The sequence below is a fragment of the Tamandua tetradactyla genome, chromosome 20 (genome assembly GCF_023851605.1).
Source record: "Tamandua tetradactyla isolate mTamTet1 chromosome 20, mTamTet1.pri, whole genome shotgun sequence".
In the NCBI taxonomy this organism is placed as follows: Eukaryota; Metazoa; Chordata; class Mammalia; order Pilosa; family Myrmecophagidae; genus Tamandua; species Tamandua tetradactyla.
Genome location: NC_135346.1, coordinates 6,650,609 through 6,668,161, shown reverse-complemented (window position 1 = coordinate 6,668,161; position 17,553 = coordinate 6,650,609). Strand labels below are relative to the sequence as shown.

The 17,553-nt window shown below is 44.7% G+C and overlaps 1 protein-coding gene across 1 annotated transcript in view; it reads left to right on the top strand.

Annotated features, from left to right (window-relative positions):
• The window catches only part of FBN2 (fibrillin 2), a 260,472-nt gene extending 243,675 nt beyond the window's left edge, over positions 1-16,797 (top strand). Inside the window, exons 56-65 of the mRNA XM_077138319.1 lie at positions 124-249; positions 1,546-1,752; positions 2,691-2,816; positions 4,830-4,952; positions 6,255-6,371; positions 7,228-7,356; positions 9,056-9,175; positions 12,099-12,330; positions 13,151-13,316; positions 14,862-16,797. Coding sequence (XP_076994434.1) covers positions 124-249; positions 1,546-1,752; positions 2,691-2,816; positions 4,830-4,952; positions 6,255-6,371; positions 7,228-7,356; positions 9,056-9,175; positions 12,099-12,330; positions 13,151-13,316; positions 14,862-15,236 — 1,721 coding nt within the window. The 3' untranslated portion in view covers positions 15,237-16,797. The remainder of the gene's footprint in view (positions 1-123; positions 250-1,545; positions 1,753-2,690; positions 2,817-4,829; positions 4,953-6,254; positions 6,372-7,227; positions 7,357-9,055; positions 9,176-12,098; positions 12,331-13,150; positions 13,317-14,861) is intronic.
• Positions 16,798-17,553: the final 756 nt, after the last annotated feature.

The following is a 17,553-nucleotide window of genomic DNA, read 5'->3' as shown; positions in this document are numbered from 1 at the left end:
CAGTATCCGCGTGTGGCTCGTTCTTATCCCATCCCAGGAGTGTCCTGGTGGGGTCGTTTTAGACAGGAGGCGGCCCGATAGGCGCGAGTCTTAGCTCTGACTGTGCCCGTCCCTCCTCTGCAGATGAGAACGAGTGCCGGGCCAGGCCAGCGATCTGTGAGAACGGGCGCTGCGTCAACATGATCGGGAGCTACAGATGCGAGTGCAACGAAGGCTTCCAGTCGAGTTCGTCGGGCACCGAATGCCTGGGTCAGTGGACATACAAGTATATTTTATTTCGTTTTTAAGGCATTTCTTCCATGACGTCGTTATCATAGAAGAGCTCTCTCTACCCATGTCCTTGTCCGCTAAATAGATTCCTCAGCCTGAGTAACCCACATCCCTCTTTCTGAAGTCACACGTCTGTTAAAGTGACATATCTGTGCATGTGTGTGTGTCATATGATTCCCTATGTGTAATGTAAAATAGAATCTCTCAGGGCAGAATCCAAAAATTAAGATTAATTAAGTTCTGTGGAAAATGGGACGTCAGTGAGTCAGTAAAACTGACATCAGGGGATGATTTAATTCCAAGAGAAAACATTTATGATGTGAGGTAAGCTCCACTGATATTAATGCAAAGTAAATGCCACATTTCGAAAATGCAGTGGAGGTTAATTTTTATTTTATGACACAGGAAAATGTTTTACAAACCCTTTTCATGTGGCAAATAAAAATCTCAGGTGTTATTTGATTTTAATGTTAAAATATATATTCTACAAACTTTTTAGTTAATTATGAACAAGTATAAAATAATGGGATAAAATTAAGGCAAACAACAAAAAGGAATGCTTCGTAAGCTGTTAGACTCATTTGATTTGGCACAAAAGAACAGGTTTTGCAAGGTACCCTGGACTTGACTTAGAGAAGATAACCCACATAGAAAGTATATTTTTCTATTCATTTTATTAACAGTCTAACTGTATGGGTCTAAATCCACATTTAAGATGCATTTGCCTTACTTTTACCAGGAAATCCCTTTATTTTTATTAATGAAATCTCTCCTTAGTTCACATGGTGGAACACTTTTTTAGAGGTAACAAACAAGAGATTAGGTTGACAATGTAACAAGCTCATAACATAGTGTAGAATTTGCTTTTTTAAAACAAATCATGATACTGGTTTATTTATTTAAAGAAAAATCATTTGATTTCCCATTCATTTGGATTCTACAGGATGATAATGAACTATCATTTAATTACTGATGGATTGAAGAAACATCCCCCCCCCAAAAAAAATATTTTTCTAAAGTAGTAGCATCACTTTCTGCCAAATTTATAAGCTATATAAAGTGAAGGCGTGCTCTATGAACTTACCTCCAACAAAATCTTCAAATCATCACACTGTCTTAAGCAGTGTGTCCATCTCTATGAAGGAATACTTCTCTTTTAAAAAATAATTGCTAAGAAGGGAGAAGTGTTGATTGCCCTGTTTAATTTGAAAACCAAGAAAATGAAAAGCATCCATCCCCAGACACTTCGGCTCATTTTCTGTTCCGTCGTTTCAGACAATCGCCAGGGACTCTGCTTCGCAGAGGTCCTGCAAACCATGTGTCAGATGGCATCCAGCAGCCGCAACCTGGTGACAAAGTCAGAGTGCTGCTGTGACGGTGGCCGAGGCTGGGGACACCAGTGTGAGCTCTGCCCGCTTCCCGGAACTGCCCAGTACAAGAAGCTCTGTCCGCACGGTCCAGGCTACACCACCGACGGGAGAGGTGAGAGATTCATGCGTGTCAGCAGCTTCCCTGATTCCGATTAATTTAAAGGAAAAGTGGGGGGGGGGGGGGGGGGGGGGAAGGCAAAATGGTTGAAATATCTGTGTGTCTGTTTATATGGAGAGAATGCTTTTTGTCGTGCTTTAGTGACTTTGAAAGATTTGATCTTCACGTAGAACCTGAGAGAGAGGATTTATTCCCATGTTAGCAAATCAGGAAAGTGGGTCACAAACCTAAGGCTGGAATAAGTAATTTGCCCAGAATCACACCCTTTTTAAGGGATGGGCTCAGGAATGGAACATGTCTGTCGGTCTATCTGTCCCCAAAGGCCACTATGCTTGCTTTATTTAAATAAATACTGTTTGTTTTGAGTATGCACAGGTACTCGTTCTGTTTGCAACATATTTATAGATTAGCAAGTCTCATAATTGAGTAGGACTTTTCATTTTTATATAATAAATTAATATACCAGTGTCCTAAAAGATACCAGTTTCCTCCATTGTTGTACAGATTTCATTAACAAAGAAATCACGCTTTCTTTGCTAATGAAACTCTTTCTTCACAGTCTAATACAGTGAGAAGTCGAGGCTAATCCATGGAAAACTATCACCCATTCCATTTAGTTGAACTTCAAAAAAGTAACTTTCTGTATTCCATCGCCCCCCCCAAAAAAAAATTCATACTTAGATGACAAAATGAATAGTCTTAAGGCTTTCAACCTAGTCTTCATTATTTATGTTTTCCCACAACTTCAGATTATTTCTCTCTCCTTCCCATGCTGTCCACTCATCTGACCGACGAGCAGGTATCCCAGCGCGATTCTGAAGACTGGTCCCTAGCTGCCTCATCTCGGTTCCTTCCTTTCCCTTGGTTTCTAACCAGTGGTTCTCTGCTGCATGTGCACTAACGTCCATTTGGTCTGTCTGTCCGGCCCGCAGATATTGACGAGTGCAAGGTCCTGCCAAACCTCTGCACGCACGGCCAGTGCGTCAACACGGTGGGCTCGTTCCGCTGCTTCTGCAAGGTGGGCTACGGCGCGGACCTCAGCGGGACCGCGTGCGCAGGTAAGGCGGGCACCCACCCCGCGGCCCCACAGCGCCGTTCCCCCGCCAAGTCGCTTGCTGTCCGCAGAGCTCCTTTACTCTGGGCCCTGGGAATGTGCATTTAGGGCAGAGATGCCACTGCTCCTACTAAGAGGATGCTCAGCATCATCGGGACTGTCCTCTTGTCCCGCTCTGGGGGAGCCACATTGTGCCGCTCGCAGACGTCTCTCCTATCAGGGAAATGCAAAAATGAGAAAACTATACTCTCAGCATTTTATACTGCAGTGTTAAACATATAAATGCATGTTTGGTCCTTGTTTTGATAAAGCCTTTTGATTGTGGATTTGCGGTTGTGCACACACAGAGAGAATGCGTTTCGCTTGCTCCTCAACCTTTGTTTGCATAAAGTATACTTATTCAACATAATCTGCAATTTCCAGTCGCAAACCATGTCAGCACAAAAACCTACATTTGTACAATTTCCTTTGCTAATGTAATGTTTTTTCATATCCACACTATTCTGTGGCAGTTTATTGAAGTCTTTCCAGAGCCTTCAACTTAGTTTGCGTTAAAGAAAACGAGCCTCCCTTCTCCTTCACATTTTATCAGCCAGAAGGTTTTCCTTTCAGTTATATAATGTCAATAACCAGTTCACCTGACACAAAAAGTGAGAACCACCAAACTGACTGCCAGAGGGGCTCCAGTCACCTGGCAGGGACGACAGGGCATGGAGGTAAATGCACCTAGTGTGCCGGTCAGGAGCTTCCCCCTGCCGTGGGCACCAGCCGGTTTATCTTTTTTTTTTTTTTTTTCCAATTTTATTGATCTTTTCAAAGAACCAGATTAGGGTTCACTGGTATTCTCTATTCTTTTTAAAATTTCATTTATATCTGCCCTCTATTTTTTTCTTCTTCTTGCTTTGGATTTATCTTTGCCTCTCCTTTTCTAGTTTCCTGTGGTAGGAGCTTAGATTATTGAAACCCTTCTCTTTTTTAACATAAGCATTAAAGAAAATGCATAAATTTTCCTCTAAATGCTTCTGTATCTGACAACTTTTGGAATACATTTAAATTTTTGTCCAATGAAAAATATTTTTTAATTTCCTGAAGATGATTTAGAACATCCTTCGATTGCCAAGTGGAGATTTACAGTTATCTTCTGGTTATTGACCTTTAGTTTAATTCCATTATGATCAGAGAATATGCTTCGTATGATTTCAACCCTTTTAAATTCGTTGGGGTTTGGTTAGTCGGTATATCTTAACAGAGGAAATGGCGACGTTGCTCCCAGTCAGAGCTGTCGCAGGGAGATGGCACATCCCCCGGGGGACGACTCACAGGATGGGCGGGGGCTGCCTCCGAGGCGGGGGCAGGGAGTGAGAGCCACAGGGCTGGCTGCACCCCGGCTCTGGGACCAGCTCTGGACTGAAGGAAGTGGGGAGGCTGCGGGCAGGGGCTGCCTTGAGAGGAGCTCTGCGTTCTGGTCAAGTGGCACAGCCAGCCTGTCCCGTCGTCACAGAGGGGTTGAGGGGATAAAGGCCAACCCAAAGAAGAAGGCCACGGCCTGAGCCAGAGAACAAGGGGCAGGCACGTGGGAGGGTCCGGGAGGATCAGCATGGATGTGCAACCGTCCACGCTCAGTGAGCACCAGTTAAGGGAACCTCTAACATCCCATCCATGTGTCCAAAACAAAACCATTCTGGTTTTAAGTTGATCTGGGTAATCTAAGTTGCCAACCAAAGAACACTAATATAAAGAATTTGGTGGATTATTTTGAACCCCGGCAGTTATTTGGCTACTGCCGCCTTCATCCAAGGACTGTAAACAGATCGACAAAGTAAACCAATGTGTAACTTGAGGGAAAAATAGTCCGTGCATTGTCTCTCTGATTGTTTTCCATTTTAAGTTGCGGAAGTAAAGGGAAAAGGATGAAGTGACAATAGGGAGGGAAGGAAGAGGCGACAATAGGGAGGGAGGGAAGAGGCTGGTTCTGTCTTTGAATGGGGGCATTAACCTTCACGCCCCTTCCGTGTAGATCTTGATGAGTGCTCCCAGTCCCCGAAGCCCTGCAGCTTCATCTGCAAGAACACGGAGGGCAGCTACCGCTGCTCCTGCCCGCGTGGGTACGTCCTGCAGGATGACGGCAAGACCTGCAAAGGTGAGGGTGGCCGCCACAGCATGGCCTTGTCCTCAAATGCTGGAATATAGGGAGTTCACCATTTGCATCACTTTCGTTAAGATGCACCTTCCTATTGGCCATTTTATTATTCATTTTATTACCAAAGGACTCATGATGGAGGCAGAGAGAATTAACCCCTCAAAGATGATATTGTGCTTGTTATGGCAAGCAACATACCTTTAAAAAAATGCAATTATGGTAAGGTGTAAGAGATTGGAACAAATAAATGAAATTTTTTTTTTTGCTTGCCTCTCCGAAATTTCATTGGTCTAAGCTATCTTTATTACATATTAACTGCTCAGGGTTGAAAGTGAATGGGTAGAACAGATGGTTTGCTTATGCAATTATTTACCAAGCTAAATTAGATAATAAACTAGTTGTCCTACACTACTCATATTCAGGTTTATGATAGTCTCATCACTATGAAATTAATGGACTGAGCAAGTCCTGTCCTGTTAAGGTTTGAAATATAGATTATTCTCAATGAAATGGGGCTTTATTTCCAAGAAATACATAAAATTAAAATAATAGCAAGTGGAGCTATTCTCTTGGACATGTCTAGTGAACAAAAAATAGAGGTCAGTTTAATTTTAGACATGGTTTATAAGTGAGTGGCATTAAACCGTGTGTTTTTAAGCTATTAAATAATAAATTAGTCCTGTTTACATCCTATATTGCTTGGTAAATTAATTTTGATTACATTTTCCCAATTTAAGTGTCAGTGTAACCTGACACTTAAATACATCAAATTTCGAGTTTTCTATTAGTAGAGGCTATAGCTTATCATTTATGACTGGCATTATAGAGGCTACAGCTTTGCTTCCTCTAGTATTAATAATGGTGTTTTCATTTCAATCTGGAAAATCTGACTCCATGTTTGTCTTAGAACCTTCATCAAGTTCCAGATTCTGTTTGATTTTTATTGTATCTCATCTTTAATAGGAACAAGTAACCAGCCATGGACAAAATTGCATTAAATGTAAAAACCATAATCTTTGAGAACAGCTCATAGGAACCACTGTGACTTAGATATTCGCTTTCTTATTTTAAGAAAACCTTGTGTAATGCAATGCAGACCCTTAACCAGTCTATCGTAGTAGCCCATGCTATTTTTGCTGTTTAAGTATGCGAAGAGCTACTGCTTTCCAAATGCATATGGAAGTCTATAAAACTTCCTGCAAAAATCCAGACAAAACACGTGTGAGAGAGCCCGTGGGCTGTGAGACTGGATGCATGGCCAGACAACCGCTCTGCTTGTTGACAGCCTCTCTTTATTTTCAGATCTCGATGAATGTCAAACCAAACAACATAACTGCCAGTTCCTCTGCGTTAACACCCTCGGCGGTTTCACCTGTAAATGCCCCCCAGGCTTCACGCAGCATCACACTGCTTGTATTGGTAAGACTGAGTCACAGGTTGTACAGGTTTTGGGTAGATGAAGAAAAATTGTACTCAAAGTGATAAATACTGGGCCATTATTCCCGCTATGTTTAGAACCAATGCCTCCTAGTGAGGGGTCCAAAAAGTTGCTAATGATATAGATTATTAGGAATGTTTCAGAGATTTCGACTTTTTATTTTTCACATGGTCAGTAAGCAAAGGGAAAAAGGCGTCTGTAACCCAAGCATGTGCAGTCGCTATGTTCTAAGCGCTGCCTTTTGGTTGCATTCTAAATATGATCAGGTACATGCAGATAAAATACACTTAAAGGCTCACTATAATTGAGATCATGGTAATATACTGGAGTTGTTTCATGTAAGAAGACATATATGTTAAGAGCCTTTCAGCCTATATATATATATTACCTAAAATCATGTCCAGATTTGCCCCAAAATGTATTCTAATGTGCAGTCTCTTAACATTTTCTTTCCACGTTTACTCTTTTTTTAAAATTTATTTATTAGTTAAATAAGAAACAAAATAAAACATCAACAAACATAATCAGTAATTCAAAATATCATCACTTAGTTGCATACTCATCATTTCTTAGAACGTTTGCATTAATTCAGAAAAAGAAATAAAAAGACAATAGAAAAAGAAATAAAACGAACACAGGAAAGAAAAAAAAAGATTATACCTATCGTACCCCTTATCCACATTTACTCTTAATGCGACAGTCAATTCTGGCATAAATTCCCCTCAAATGCTACTTTTAAATCATGAACATCAGACTGCTACACATCATGTAGTGGTGAAGTTAAAATCGCAGAATAATTAGAAAGCTTGACACTCCCCTTTCTTTGTGCTTCCCTAGACAACAACGAGTGTGGGTCTCAGCCTTCGCTTTGTGGAGCCAAAGGGATCTGTCAGAACACCCCTGGAAGCTTCAGCTGCGAATGCCAAAGGGGCTTCTCTCTTGATGCCACTGGATTGAACTGTGAAGGTGAGTTTATTTGCTTGAAAGCCCTTCATCAGCATAAAGAAGCATGTATTCTTTTTTTAATTGCTCAGCCAAAACAAAAATATTCAGTGAAATACAACCCTGTTCTCCATTATGCATAAATTTTCGTATGTCATTCTGGGGCAGTGGGAAACTTTAATTTGAGGAAACAGAAATCCTCAGGTTGTCAACTTCTTTAAAAAATAACTGAACTGTTGACCTAATCATTGATCTGAAAAACAACGTGTCTAATATGGTTTACATCAGTTTACAAGAATATTAGGAAAAAAATGAACTTTTGTTTCATCGTACCTAAATGAGTAAAGGTCATTTCATTTCCTTTGTAAAAGGAAAGCGTATCATTAGGGAGTTGGAGAAATGTACTGAAAACGCTGATGAAAATAACTGTTTCCTTCTTACACGGGCTGAGACTCTTGTCATTCTCTTCCCTACAATGACTATTTCCCATGAAGCCAAATCCTGCTATAGCTATTTCCTATAAAGACCAAAGGAACAATTAAGTGACAACAAAATAAGAATCTGCCCAAGATCAGTAACACATCATATGATACTTCAGTATTTCACAGCAAATATTTGCATAAAAGTATTAGATGAGTAATTTTTACAAGATACGCATGCCAGAGATTGTCAGACTATATTCTCCTCTTTTGTATATTTTTATATAACATTGCAAGATATGCTTTTCTGCTGTTTTTGCTATCCTTTCATCTTAAATCAATTCTAAAAACTATTCAGATTTTAACATGTTCTTTGTTAGAATTCTTGGACTTTTTGTGTATATCTGTTTTTCAACCAAAAATTTTTATTTTAAACCTTTCACTTTTATATCATCTTTATTGGATGCCATTGAGACTTTGAAAGTGTTCTGAACCCACAACTGCTTGCCACTTGTGAGTCCAGCTCATACCACCCACAAAATATGCCATTTATTAGTTATCCATATAAATTTTTCAGACATACAACAGATGTGCCAATTTTATTTTGCTACTTCTGGCTAGATTTTAAAGCCTTAGCTTCATTCCAAAAGAGTATACTGATCTGAACAACAAAATTATTCCATTTGTGTAATAACGCCACATCTTATCTAAGAATAATATATTCAAATACTTAAAAGGGGGCTCATCCAATTCATCTTGAACGTTAATGAAAACATTTTGCATGCAAAATGATCATACTTTTTAGGTGTCTCTATAGTGCTTGTTAGCATCCTAAAGTGGGGAGTATGTGTCAGGGACTTTTGAATCCACTGTTGGAATATGTGATGCAAATATATTTATAATTTCGTTGGTAGGTTATAAATAAAGCTTAGGTAGGTTGTTGATCTCCCAAAATGTACGCTATTTGTGGTTGCCACGACTGGTCAGCTGAAATTAGACGAGATGAGATGTGGAACATGGACGTGGCATGGGCTGGTGGACAGCACAGGCACCAGGTGTTTCTTGTCTCAGAATAAGTCAAGAATCACTACCTTCCAGTCACCGTGTGACTGGGGTGTGGCCCAGCCTGTGCACGGATCCCTTGGGGGCACCCAGCCTTGGCGTGGCTCCCTTGGGGGCACCCAGCCTCGGAGCGGTTTGCTTGCTCATTCACCCCGGCAGCACCAGCTATCTGGAGGACATGGAGGCTGGAGGCACAGCAGAGCGGACGGCATGTACAGATTCTGCCGGGATTGTTTTTGTAGATGTCGACGAGTGTGACGGGAACCACAGGTGCCAGCACGGCTGCCAGAACATCCTGGGGGGCTACCGCTGTGGGTGTCCCCAAGGATACATCCAGCACTACCAGTGGAACCAGTGTGTGGGTGAGTGCCCCTCATGAAGTGCCTGATTCCCCGCAGCTCGAAGGGTCTCTGAGTAGAAGGAATGACTAATAAAGGTGAAGCTGTCCACATAGCCGTTGGATTCTGGAACTTAAAAACCCGTGCTTAACAGTGATGCATGGGGGTTCAGGATACAAGATGCTTGTTTGAAAATACCCATAATAGTCATCTAACATCTAAAAGGTAACTCTCTAGAGCTTCTGTAATTTTCAGTTTCTGCTAGATGTAAAGTTTCTGAAGATAGTGACAAGCATCTCCTTCATTTGCCAAAGTGAGCGCTTTTTATCAGTAACATAACATTGTCAACTTTGGACTTACAGGAGTGAGTACCCAGCCAGCCCTCATACAAATCTGAAAGGAACTCGGGTGGATTTACTGAGGACAGTCCATCTCTGCGCTCCAGTAACGCGGGTTTAGTGGAGGAGGCACAGAGTATTTTAAGGTTGCAAAAAGTACCTAGTTACAGCAAATACCCTTGACAGCTGCAGACAGAAAGTCATACATGCAAAGTAACATGCATACGTATTCTGCTCTGTTCTTGTGTTGGTAATAATCAGGGAAATTCTCCTTTTGAGGAGAGATTGATCAGAGAGAATGTAAGTCTGTATTTGAATAGCCAGCTGCCTTATTTAGCGTAAAAAGCCTAATTTCTCAGCTCTATCCCACTGCACTTCCTGGACACACCACCCACCACAATTTGATGTTACACGCTGGCAGAGCTGAGCAAAGAGGGAACAGTGGACCTGCAGGGAAATGGCAGGGTGCTTCCTGTTTCTCCCTAGTGGAAACCGTCCCCCATGCTGGAATCTGACTGTGAGTGAGCCACTAAGTAAATTAATCTGATTTTATCCTCTGTGGCCTTCTTGAAAGAAATTTCTAGTGACAGTTTAGTGAATTAGGAAGAAAATCAAGTTTAATTTCAAATAACATCGTGGTACCAAGATTGTACATGCATAGGCAACTTTCTCAACTAGGACATTTAAAGAAAAACTGTCTTCATCTATGAAGCTTTTGTTAGTTAGGAACTTCCAATTGCCTCTGTGGCCTTTTGAACATAATTTGAACATAGCTTAGTAAAGCTTGAGTCTGTGAAAAGTATGTCTCCTACAAGCACATATTTTCCAAGTGAAATGACTAAGTCTGCTCAGCTTTACCATGATGTACATTTATAGCATACAAAATACGAATTATATCATGGTGCCTACAAAAATTGTACGTCTTTTAAGATATATGTATATGTGGTATGTTTGAAAGAAATTTACCCAATTAATTGCATTTGCCTGGTAATTTGTCTGCCCGACACAGTGTCTGGTGTTATTTTCACGGTGGGATCATTTTGTTAAAGTGTGATCTAATTTAGATTCCCTGTTAGTGTAAAAACACTGCATATAAATGTCAGATCTAATTATAAAAGCAGATGAGCTTTTGTGGCAGAAATCCAAGTCTATTGTATATGGAAATTAACCAGCAGTTACATTTATGTCATATGAAACCAAGTAACCAAGAATTTATTAGCATACTCTCTCCCTATATATCGAAAGCTAAGAATTTTCACATATTAGGTAATTACGGCAGATTTTATATGCAGTGATTAAGAATTCTGTGTTTGGCAGATCTGATTTCATTCTGAAATACTTATCATGATAAAAAAAATGGACCTAATAACATCTACCCTACAGTAACCTCTACCCTGGGAATTTAATTTCCCGTCAGGGAGGCGTCTCCCCCGAGACCCCATTGGCAGCTTCCATATCTCCCTGAGCTCCTGCAGATATGCACTCCCCAATCACTGCTGCGTCCCAGCCGCACACCTCGCTGCAAATGGACACCCTGCCCCACAGACATTTGTCATATATTAGGTAAACAGACATTCTGTGCGCCACATGGAATCACAGGAATCTGAAAGAATTCCGTGGAACAGATGTGATGTGTGCCCAGAGTGAAAGCTGGGTTATAGTCAAGGCCTTGGGAGTCAAGTCACAGGCTCCATATCAACAGACAGGAGCAAAACTGTACTTTCCAAAGCTGAAGGCACGGCCGGGCTTCGAATTTATGAAAACATAAAATGATGTGCCCACCTGCTGCCTGGCATTTACAGCAGCATGCCCATCACTAATGCCCGTCAGGTGTCCGCGCAGAGGGAGCCTGGCATTTACAGCAGCATGTCCGTCGCATGTCAGCGCAGAGGGAGCATGGCATTTACAGCAGCATGTCCGTCACATGTCAGCGAAGAGGGAGCCGGCCGGCACCACTCGTGTGCTGTGCTTGCTTAACAGCAGATTGAGTTAACTGAGGTTCATTTCAGTTTGCTTCATTCAGGGGTTTAGATTTTTTATGTACTTTCTCCCCATGTATAATGAAGGCTTTGGGAACTGCTGGGGGAATGGGTACAAAGAGAGATACAGGCTTTGAGATAGAATTCACATTCCACATCATTTACCCTTTAAAAATGTACAGTAACTGGCTTTTAGTATATTCTCCCAAAATCGTGCAACCATCGCCACTAACTACTGCCAGAGCATTTTCATCATCCCGGAAAGAATCCCTGTGCCTGTTAAGCAACCATTCCCTCGCCCTTGACAACCCCTTTCTGCCTCTCTGGGTTTTGCCTGCAGTGTCGGCGTTGAAAGTAACCTTGTTTCTAAGAGAATAGGCGAGTTATTCCGTAGACAGATTGCAAACGTCTGTCCCCAGAAGGCTGCCCGTGTATTCAGAAACCTCGTTTACATGAAGACTAGAAGGGCAGGCCCAGGCATTTTTTAAAGCCGTGATGCAGGAGGCCTTGCTGTTCTGTTTAATTGCATTTGCTTTGCAAATCAGTGTCAACCTGGAGTTCCTGTGTCCCCGATGTCACGCGCCCCCGCGCCTCTGGTGCCCCTGCGAGTGTGCCCCTCTGTCTCGACAGATGAGAACGAGTGCTCGGACCCCAGCGCCTGCGGCTCCGCCTCCTGCTATAACACCCTGGGGAGCTACAAGTGCGCCTGCCCCTCGGGCTTCTCCTTCGACCAGTTCTCCAGCGCCTGCCACGACGTGAACGAGTGCTCGTCCTCCAAGAACCCATGCACTTACGGGTGCTCCAACACGGAGGGGGGCTACCTGTGCCGCTGCCCACCCGGCTACTACCGGGTCGGACAAGGGTGAGGTCGCCTGCTGCCCATGCACACATACACACACACACACACACACACACAAAATCAGCAGCCTCGCAGCCAGGACGAGGAGCGGGTGTGTTGAAGGGGCAGCTCGCTTGTTGGGAGCTGGGAGTGGAGACAGGCTTCTTCAGGCTCTCCCCCTGCCCATTTTGGCAGGTGTCAGTCCAGCATCCTCAGGAAGGCACCTGCCCCTCTCTCTCTGCTTATCTGCCTCCTCCCTCTTCCATTGCCCCGTCGGTGTCACTCTGCTGGGGACTCCCGTGTCGCTGAGCCCGGGTTCCTGTTGGCTGGTCACTGTCGCAGTGCAGCTGTCTCAGGGACGCTGGGGGCGGCACACCCTGAGGCCCCTGCCCACCCCATTCAGTGACCAGCCCTGCACATGGTGTGACTTAAAACAGAAGGTCACTTAGACCAGAGCCTCGCTTCACTCAGTGACAGTTTCTCGGGCAGGGGCCTTTGTGGCTAGCAGCAACAGGACTCGAGCTCAAGGACTGGAGAACCTCCTCCAACTTTCCCTTTGGAAATCAATCCTCCCCTTTTATCTCCTTCGGTTAAGTCCACCCCAGGGGCTCAGCAGCCCTAGGAATGAAAGGTGGAGAAGTCCAGGGCTCACCCTCAGATGAATTTTGCCGTTTCTAAGTAAGGGCAGATCTCCTATGTTGAATGTTAAGAGAAAGTCACTTTAAGCTTGGGGGGCTTAGAGTTGGCAGAGTTGGCTTATTTCTGAGTCGCCTGCCCTAACACTGGAAAACTGTAGTCAGGGTTAATGAGGTAGCCCACTAACATTGCTTCTCGCTGCCCACAGCCACTGTGTCTCAGGAATGGGATTTAACAAAGGACAGTATCTGTCCCTGGACACGGAGGTGGATGAGGAAAATGCGCTGTCCCCGGAAGCATGCTACGAGTGCAAAATCAACGGCTATGCCAAGAAGGACGGCAGGCAGAGGAGAAGCCTCGGGGGGCCTGCAGCTGTGAGTGAGCCCCACCCCGCGTGGAACCGCGTTTCCCAGGCGGGACACCCGTGTGTAGTTTCAGGCCCCAGCAGAGTTCAAACGCTCCTGAAATCCCACAGATACACTGATGGCCATCAGTGGTCAAGACCAGCAAACGGAAAGTAAAGAGTTAACTCAGGGCACAAGGGCTGAGAAGGGCTTTAGGAGTCCCAGTTTCAAATCCTTTATGTTTTCGTTTTTTTTGAGTTTGGCCACCACTGTTTTATAAATGGACAGTAGACGAGGCTGATTATTGTTTGCAGAAGCTAAGCCAGCTCAGGGTCTCATAGTTTGTGACTCATTTCCAAGATCAGTGTTCTGCCCATAAAAATTTTGTCTTTGGATAACTCATGTTTTATAAGGAATGGAAGACCTGACTTGCCTGCCATGAGTGTTTGCTTTGAGTTAATGTTAGCTCAGCAGACTGGTTGCACGGCTGTGCTGCAGGCTGCCTCATTTTTTATACATTCCCTGGTTCCCCCACCCACCCGCCCACTTCTGAGCAGTGTAACTTTAGGGTGTGCTTACTTAAGCACGATCTCAATATCTTCACTGGTAAAATGCAAGTTATAAAACTTACACTGGAGTGCCTGGAGCAGGGTACCTGGCATGGACAGGGCAGGTGTGCAGGGCCATCTGAGCTCTTCCAGCGTCCAGTACCCAGAGAGGTTAAATCATTTCCCCAAAGATGAGGAAAATCATGAGCTAGCCACTCCCCACCCTCTTCCATTAATATACCGAGAACCCCCCCCCCCCCCGAAGCCTGATCAAAGCTGCTTTTGCAACAGGCTGGGCAAGTGAGGCAGCTTACATCAATTTTCTGAGCCTGAGTTCCCTTATTTATGAAATGAGACTTCTCTAGCCACAAAGTCAATGATTCTATTTTAAAACAATAAAAAGCCAGTGTTATATTTACATTAAGCAGACAGGGGTATAAAGTGATGTTCAAATATGAAAATTGAGATGCCAAGTCAATTCCTGCCCCTAAAACACTGAGGGATACTTGTGGGCCACCCTAGCCAAGCTTTTCCTCAACAGGAACCCAGAGCATTGTTTCTCGCCTGCCTTGGCGGGGCTGGGCCCTCCCGCCCTGGCTCTTACCAAGGCTGGGTCACAACTGGAGCCTCGGCATGCTGTGCAGATCATCCCCTCTGTGACAGCACTGATGGCACTTCTTGTTTGACTCCAGCAAAGAAATGGGGGTCTTTTCCTAAATTGTTTTTTTTTTTTACATTATGAGAGTGACATTGCACACACCCATCAGCCAAACCTGAAATGTGAGCCATTTCTGTAGGCTCAGACCTGTAACCTGAATCGCCTCGTTAAGACCGACTAAAAAGTCATCATAAAGATTTACAGGGCAGCCTGGGCGAGACTGAACTTCTGTCCCAGCTGACACGAGTGCACAACAGCCCCTTTCACAGCCTCAGCCTGTAGGGGACACGCAGGGAGCCGCAGCCCTGGACCCCCAGCCCCCACCCCACCCGTGGAAGCCCCTCACACGTGTTTCCCCTTCCCCTCCAGGCGGAGCCCGGCAGCCTGGAGAGCGTGGCCATGGACAGCCCGGTCCAGATGCACTTCAACCTCTCGGGCCTCGGGGCAGCGCTGCATATCCTGGAGCTCGTGCCCGCCCTCGAGGCGCTGCGCAACCACGTGCGCTACATCGTGGCCCGGGGCAGCGGCGCGGGCGCCTTCCGCATCCGCCAGCGGGACGGGCTCAGCTACCTGCACACGGCCGGGAGGAAGCTCGCGCCCGGCACGTACACGCTGGAGGTCACCAGCGTCCCGCTGTACAAGAAGAGGGAGCTCAGGCAGCTGGAGGACAGCAAGGAGGCCAACTACCTCCTGGGGGAGCTCGGGGAGGCCCTGAGAATGCGGCTGCAGATTCAGCTCTACTAGCCCCTCCCTCAGGGTGCGGCTCCTGCCTCGAGTCCCTGCACCAGCTCCGGGAGGGCTGGGGGATTCGGTGACTGATTTAAAGAGGGGAAAAAAGAGAAAGACTTGTTTCTCTCCTCCCAGTCCCAGACTTTGGAACGCCGACCTCACGGGAAGGAATGATTTAAACTCTGAGATGGCCAAAGATCTGAGTACGAAGGCAGCCATGGTTCCTGTATTGTTATATAACTCCATTTTAGAATATATATATATTAAAAAAAAAACTAAATGTTCAAGAGATCAGCATATGGCACTAAATGCACAAAAATAATGTGAGCTTTTTGTTGTTCCTGTTAGCAGTCTGTAACACTTTGGGTATTTTGCTATAGTTGCTAAGTAAGAAGAAAAGATATAGATGTTTATTTATTTTTAATGCAGTAATATATGGAGAAATGAACAAACTATGTAAACAAAAAGAAAGGGAAACTCGCTTGTTTTTCTTTAGATTTATAAATTTGAGCTATTTCTTTTTTAGAGGTGCTTTTTCCAAAAAAAGAAAAAAGAAAAAAAAATCAGCAGATTCAAGAGATGTTGCCTTCGGTTTCCTGCCAGCGGCCCAACTGGCCCCCATCTGATTACTGAAAGGAAGCCGCACAGAGCTGAATGGGTAGTGTCGTGGCTGCTTTAAAAGAGACGCAGAAGTCACGAGGTCCTCTGTCGAGGAGCTCAAAGCCATGGCAGCTCAGTGTGACACTGTCTCACCTCGCCAGGCATGACAGGCCCCGCAAGGTGCGCACAACCGCTGTAGCAAAATACCTTGACTGCTAGTGAGACCCTGAAGGTCGCAGGCCAGACTGTACTGTACTTCCTTCCCGTCGTAACCTCAAGGAGCCACGTGTGCCGCCCGCCACCCCCGTCCTCAGCACAGGGCGCGCTGCCTGCTCGTGGCTCAGCAGGCAGCCGCGGGAAGGGTGTTCCTTGGGAAAGGAACCCCTGGGCCCTGTAGCATTTGGTGCTCTCTTAGACCAACGGTGCATTTATTATGTTCCAGCTGTTTCAGGATTGCCATATGTGCAGACAAATCAGGCCGTGCAGCCGAGGAATATCTGTCGTCGTTTTTTGTAGAATTTCCATTAATACTGTAGTTATCCACCATATGCCTTGTTTTATCATAGCCTATTGTGTATGAGAGATGTTTTGTACAATGAATTGACGCGTAGTTTGCTGTAGTCATTTTAAACGATTTGGCGCCTGGGCCTGCTGAGGACGGCGCATCTCCAGGCGCCTCACCCCAGCACCTGTCCCTGGACCTGAGACCAAACTCCCCATGCGAGATGGCCGAAGCGCACCCCCGGTCCCGCTGGTTCCCCTCACAGCCTTGCTGACCAAAGATTCGTAACCAGTTATGCCCCGGCTTTCGGGGCCTTTTGTTTTTGTTGCATTTTGTTCTGATAATAACAAGAAAAGAAAAGCAGTGTAAATTTGTAATCAAGTGTTTGTGAGGAAAAACGTATGGGTTTTGGTTTTGTTTGTTTTTGTAGGTCTATGTATCAGATATGACACTTTTCTCGCAATAAAGCTTATTTTGGGGTAGTTTTCTGGCTGTGAGTGTTATGGGGCCACGACCCTGTTGTGTCTGGGTGGGTGAGACTGGGCCCTAGCTTGCAGGGACCTGGACACAGACCGAGGTGGAGGGTGGGGCACGCTGACAGGGAAACGAGAATGTTGTGAGGTCCGGGAGCAGAGTAGGGGATGAGTGCACCTCGAAGGTACATTCAAGTGGAAGGGCGTGTGTAAGGCAGCGAGTTCACTCCTGCGTAGATTCTGGGCCTCTGGAAGGTTCACCTTTCCAAAAACATTCAAGAACTTCTTGGGTTCACCCACATAGACATTGGAGTGCATCGTGTTAAGGTACCACAAGGAAGTGAAACCTTTTCTTTTAGACAATCTCCCTTCTTTACTCTAGAAATATCCCCAAAACCCGAGTTTTAAGTACAAGTGCATAACAGGCATAGCTTATGGGCCAAATGCATCTTCCCCAAAATAAGCCAAGGCTTCTTATCTCTTGCAGTGTTACACGCGTTCCTCAGTGGAGAGGTGAGTAGATGGGATGAGTTCTTTAACATGAACTCTCTCCATACCCTACTCAAGTGAGCACAGAAATGTTTCCAAGAGTCTAGGAAGTTAATTCAATATAAGGTTTGAAAATGCGTGGGCTTGAATTTTTGCATCCCAGGAATAAGAAAACAAGGCCACGGGACTGACCTGAATGCTGTTATTTGCCAATCAGAAATTAGCTGCTTGGACTAAGAAAAGTACGTGCCTTAGGGCATCCTTTAAA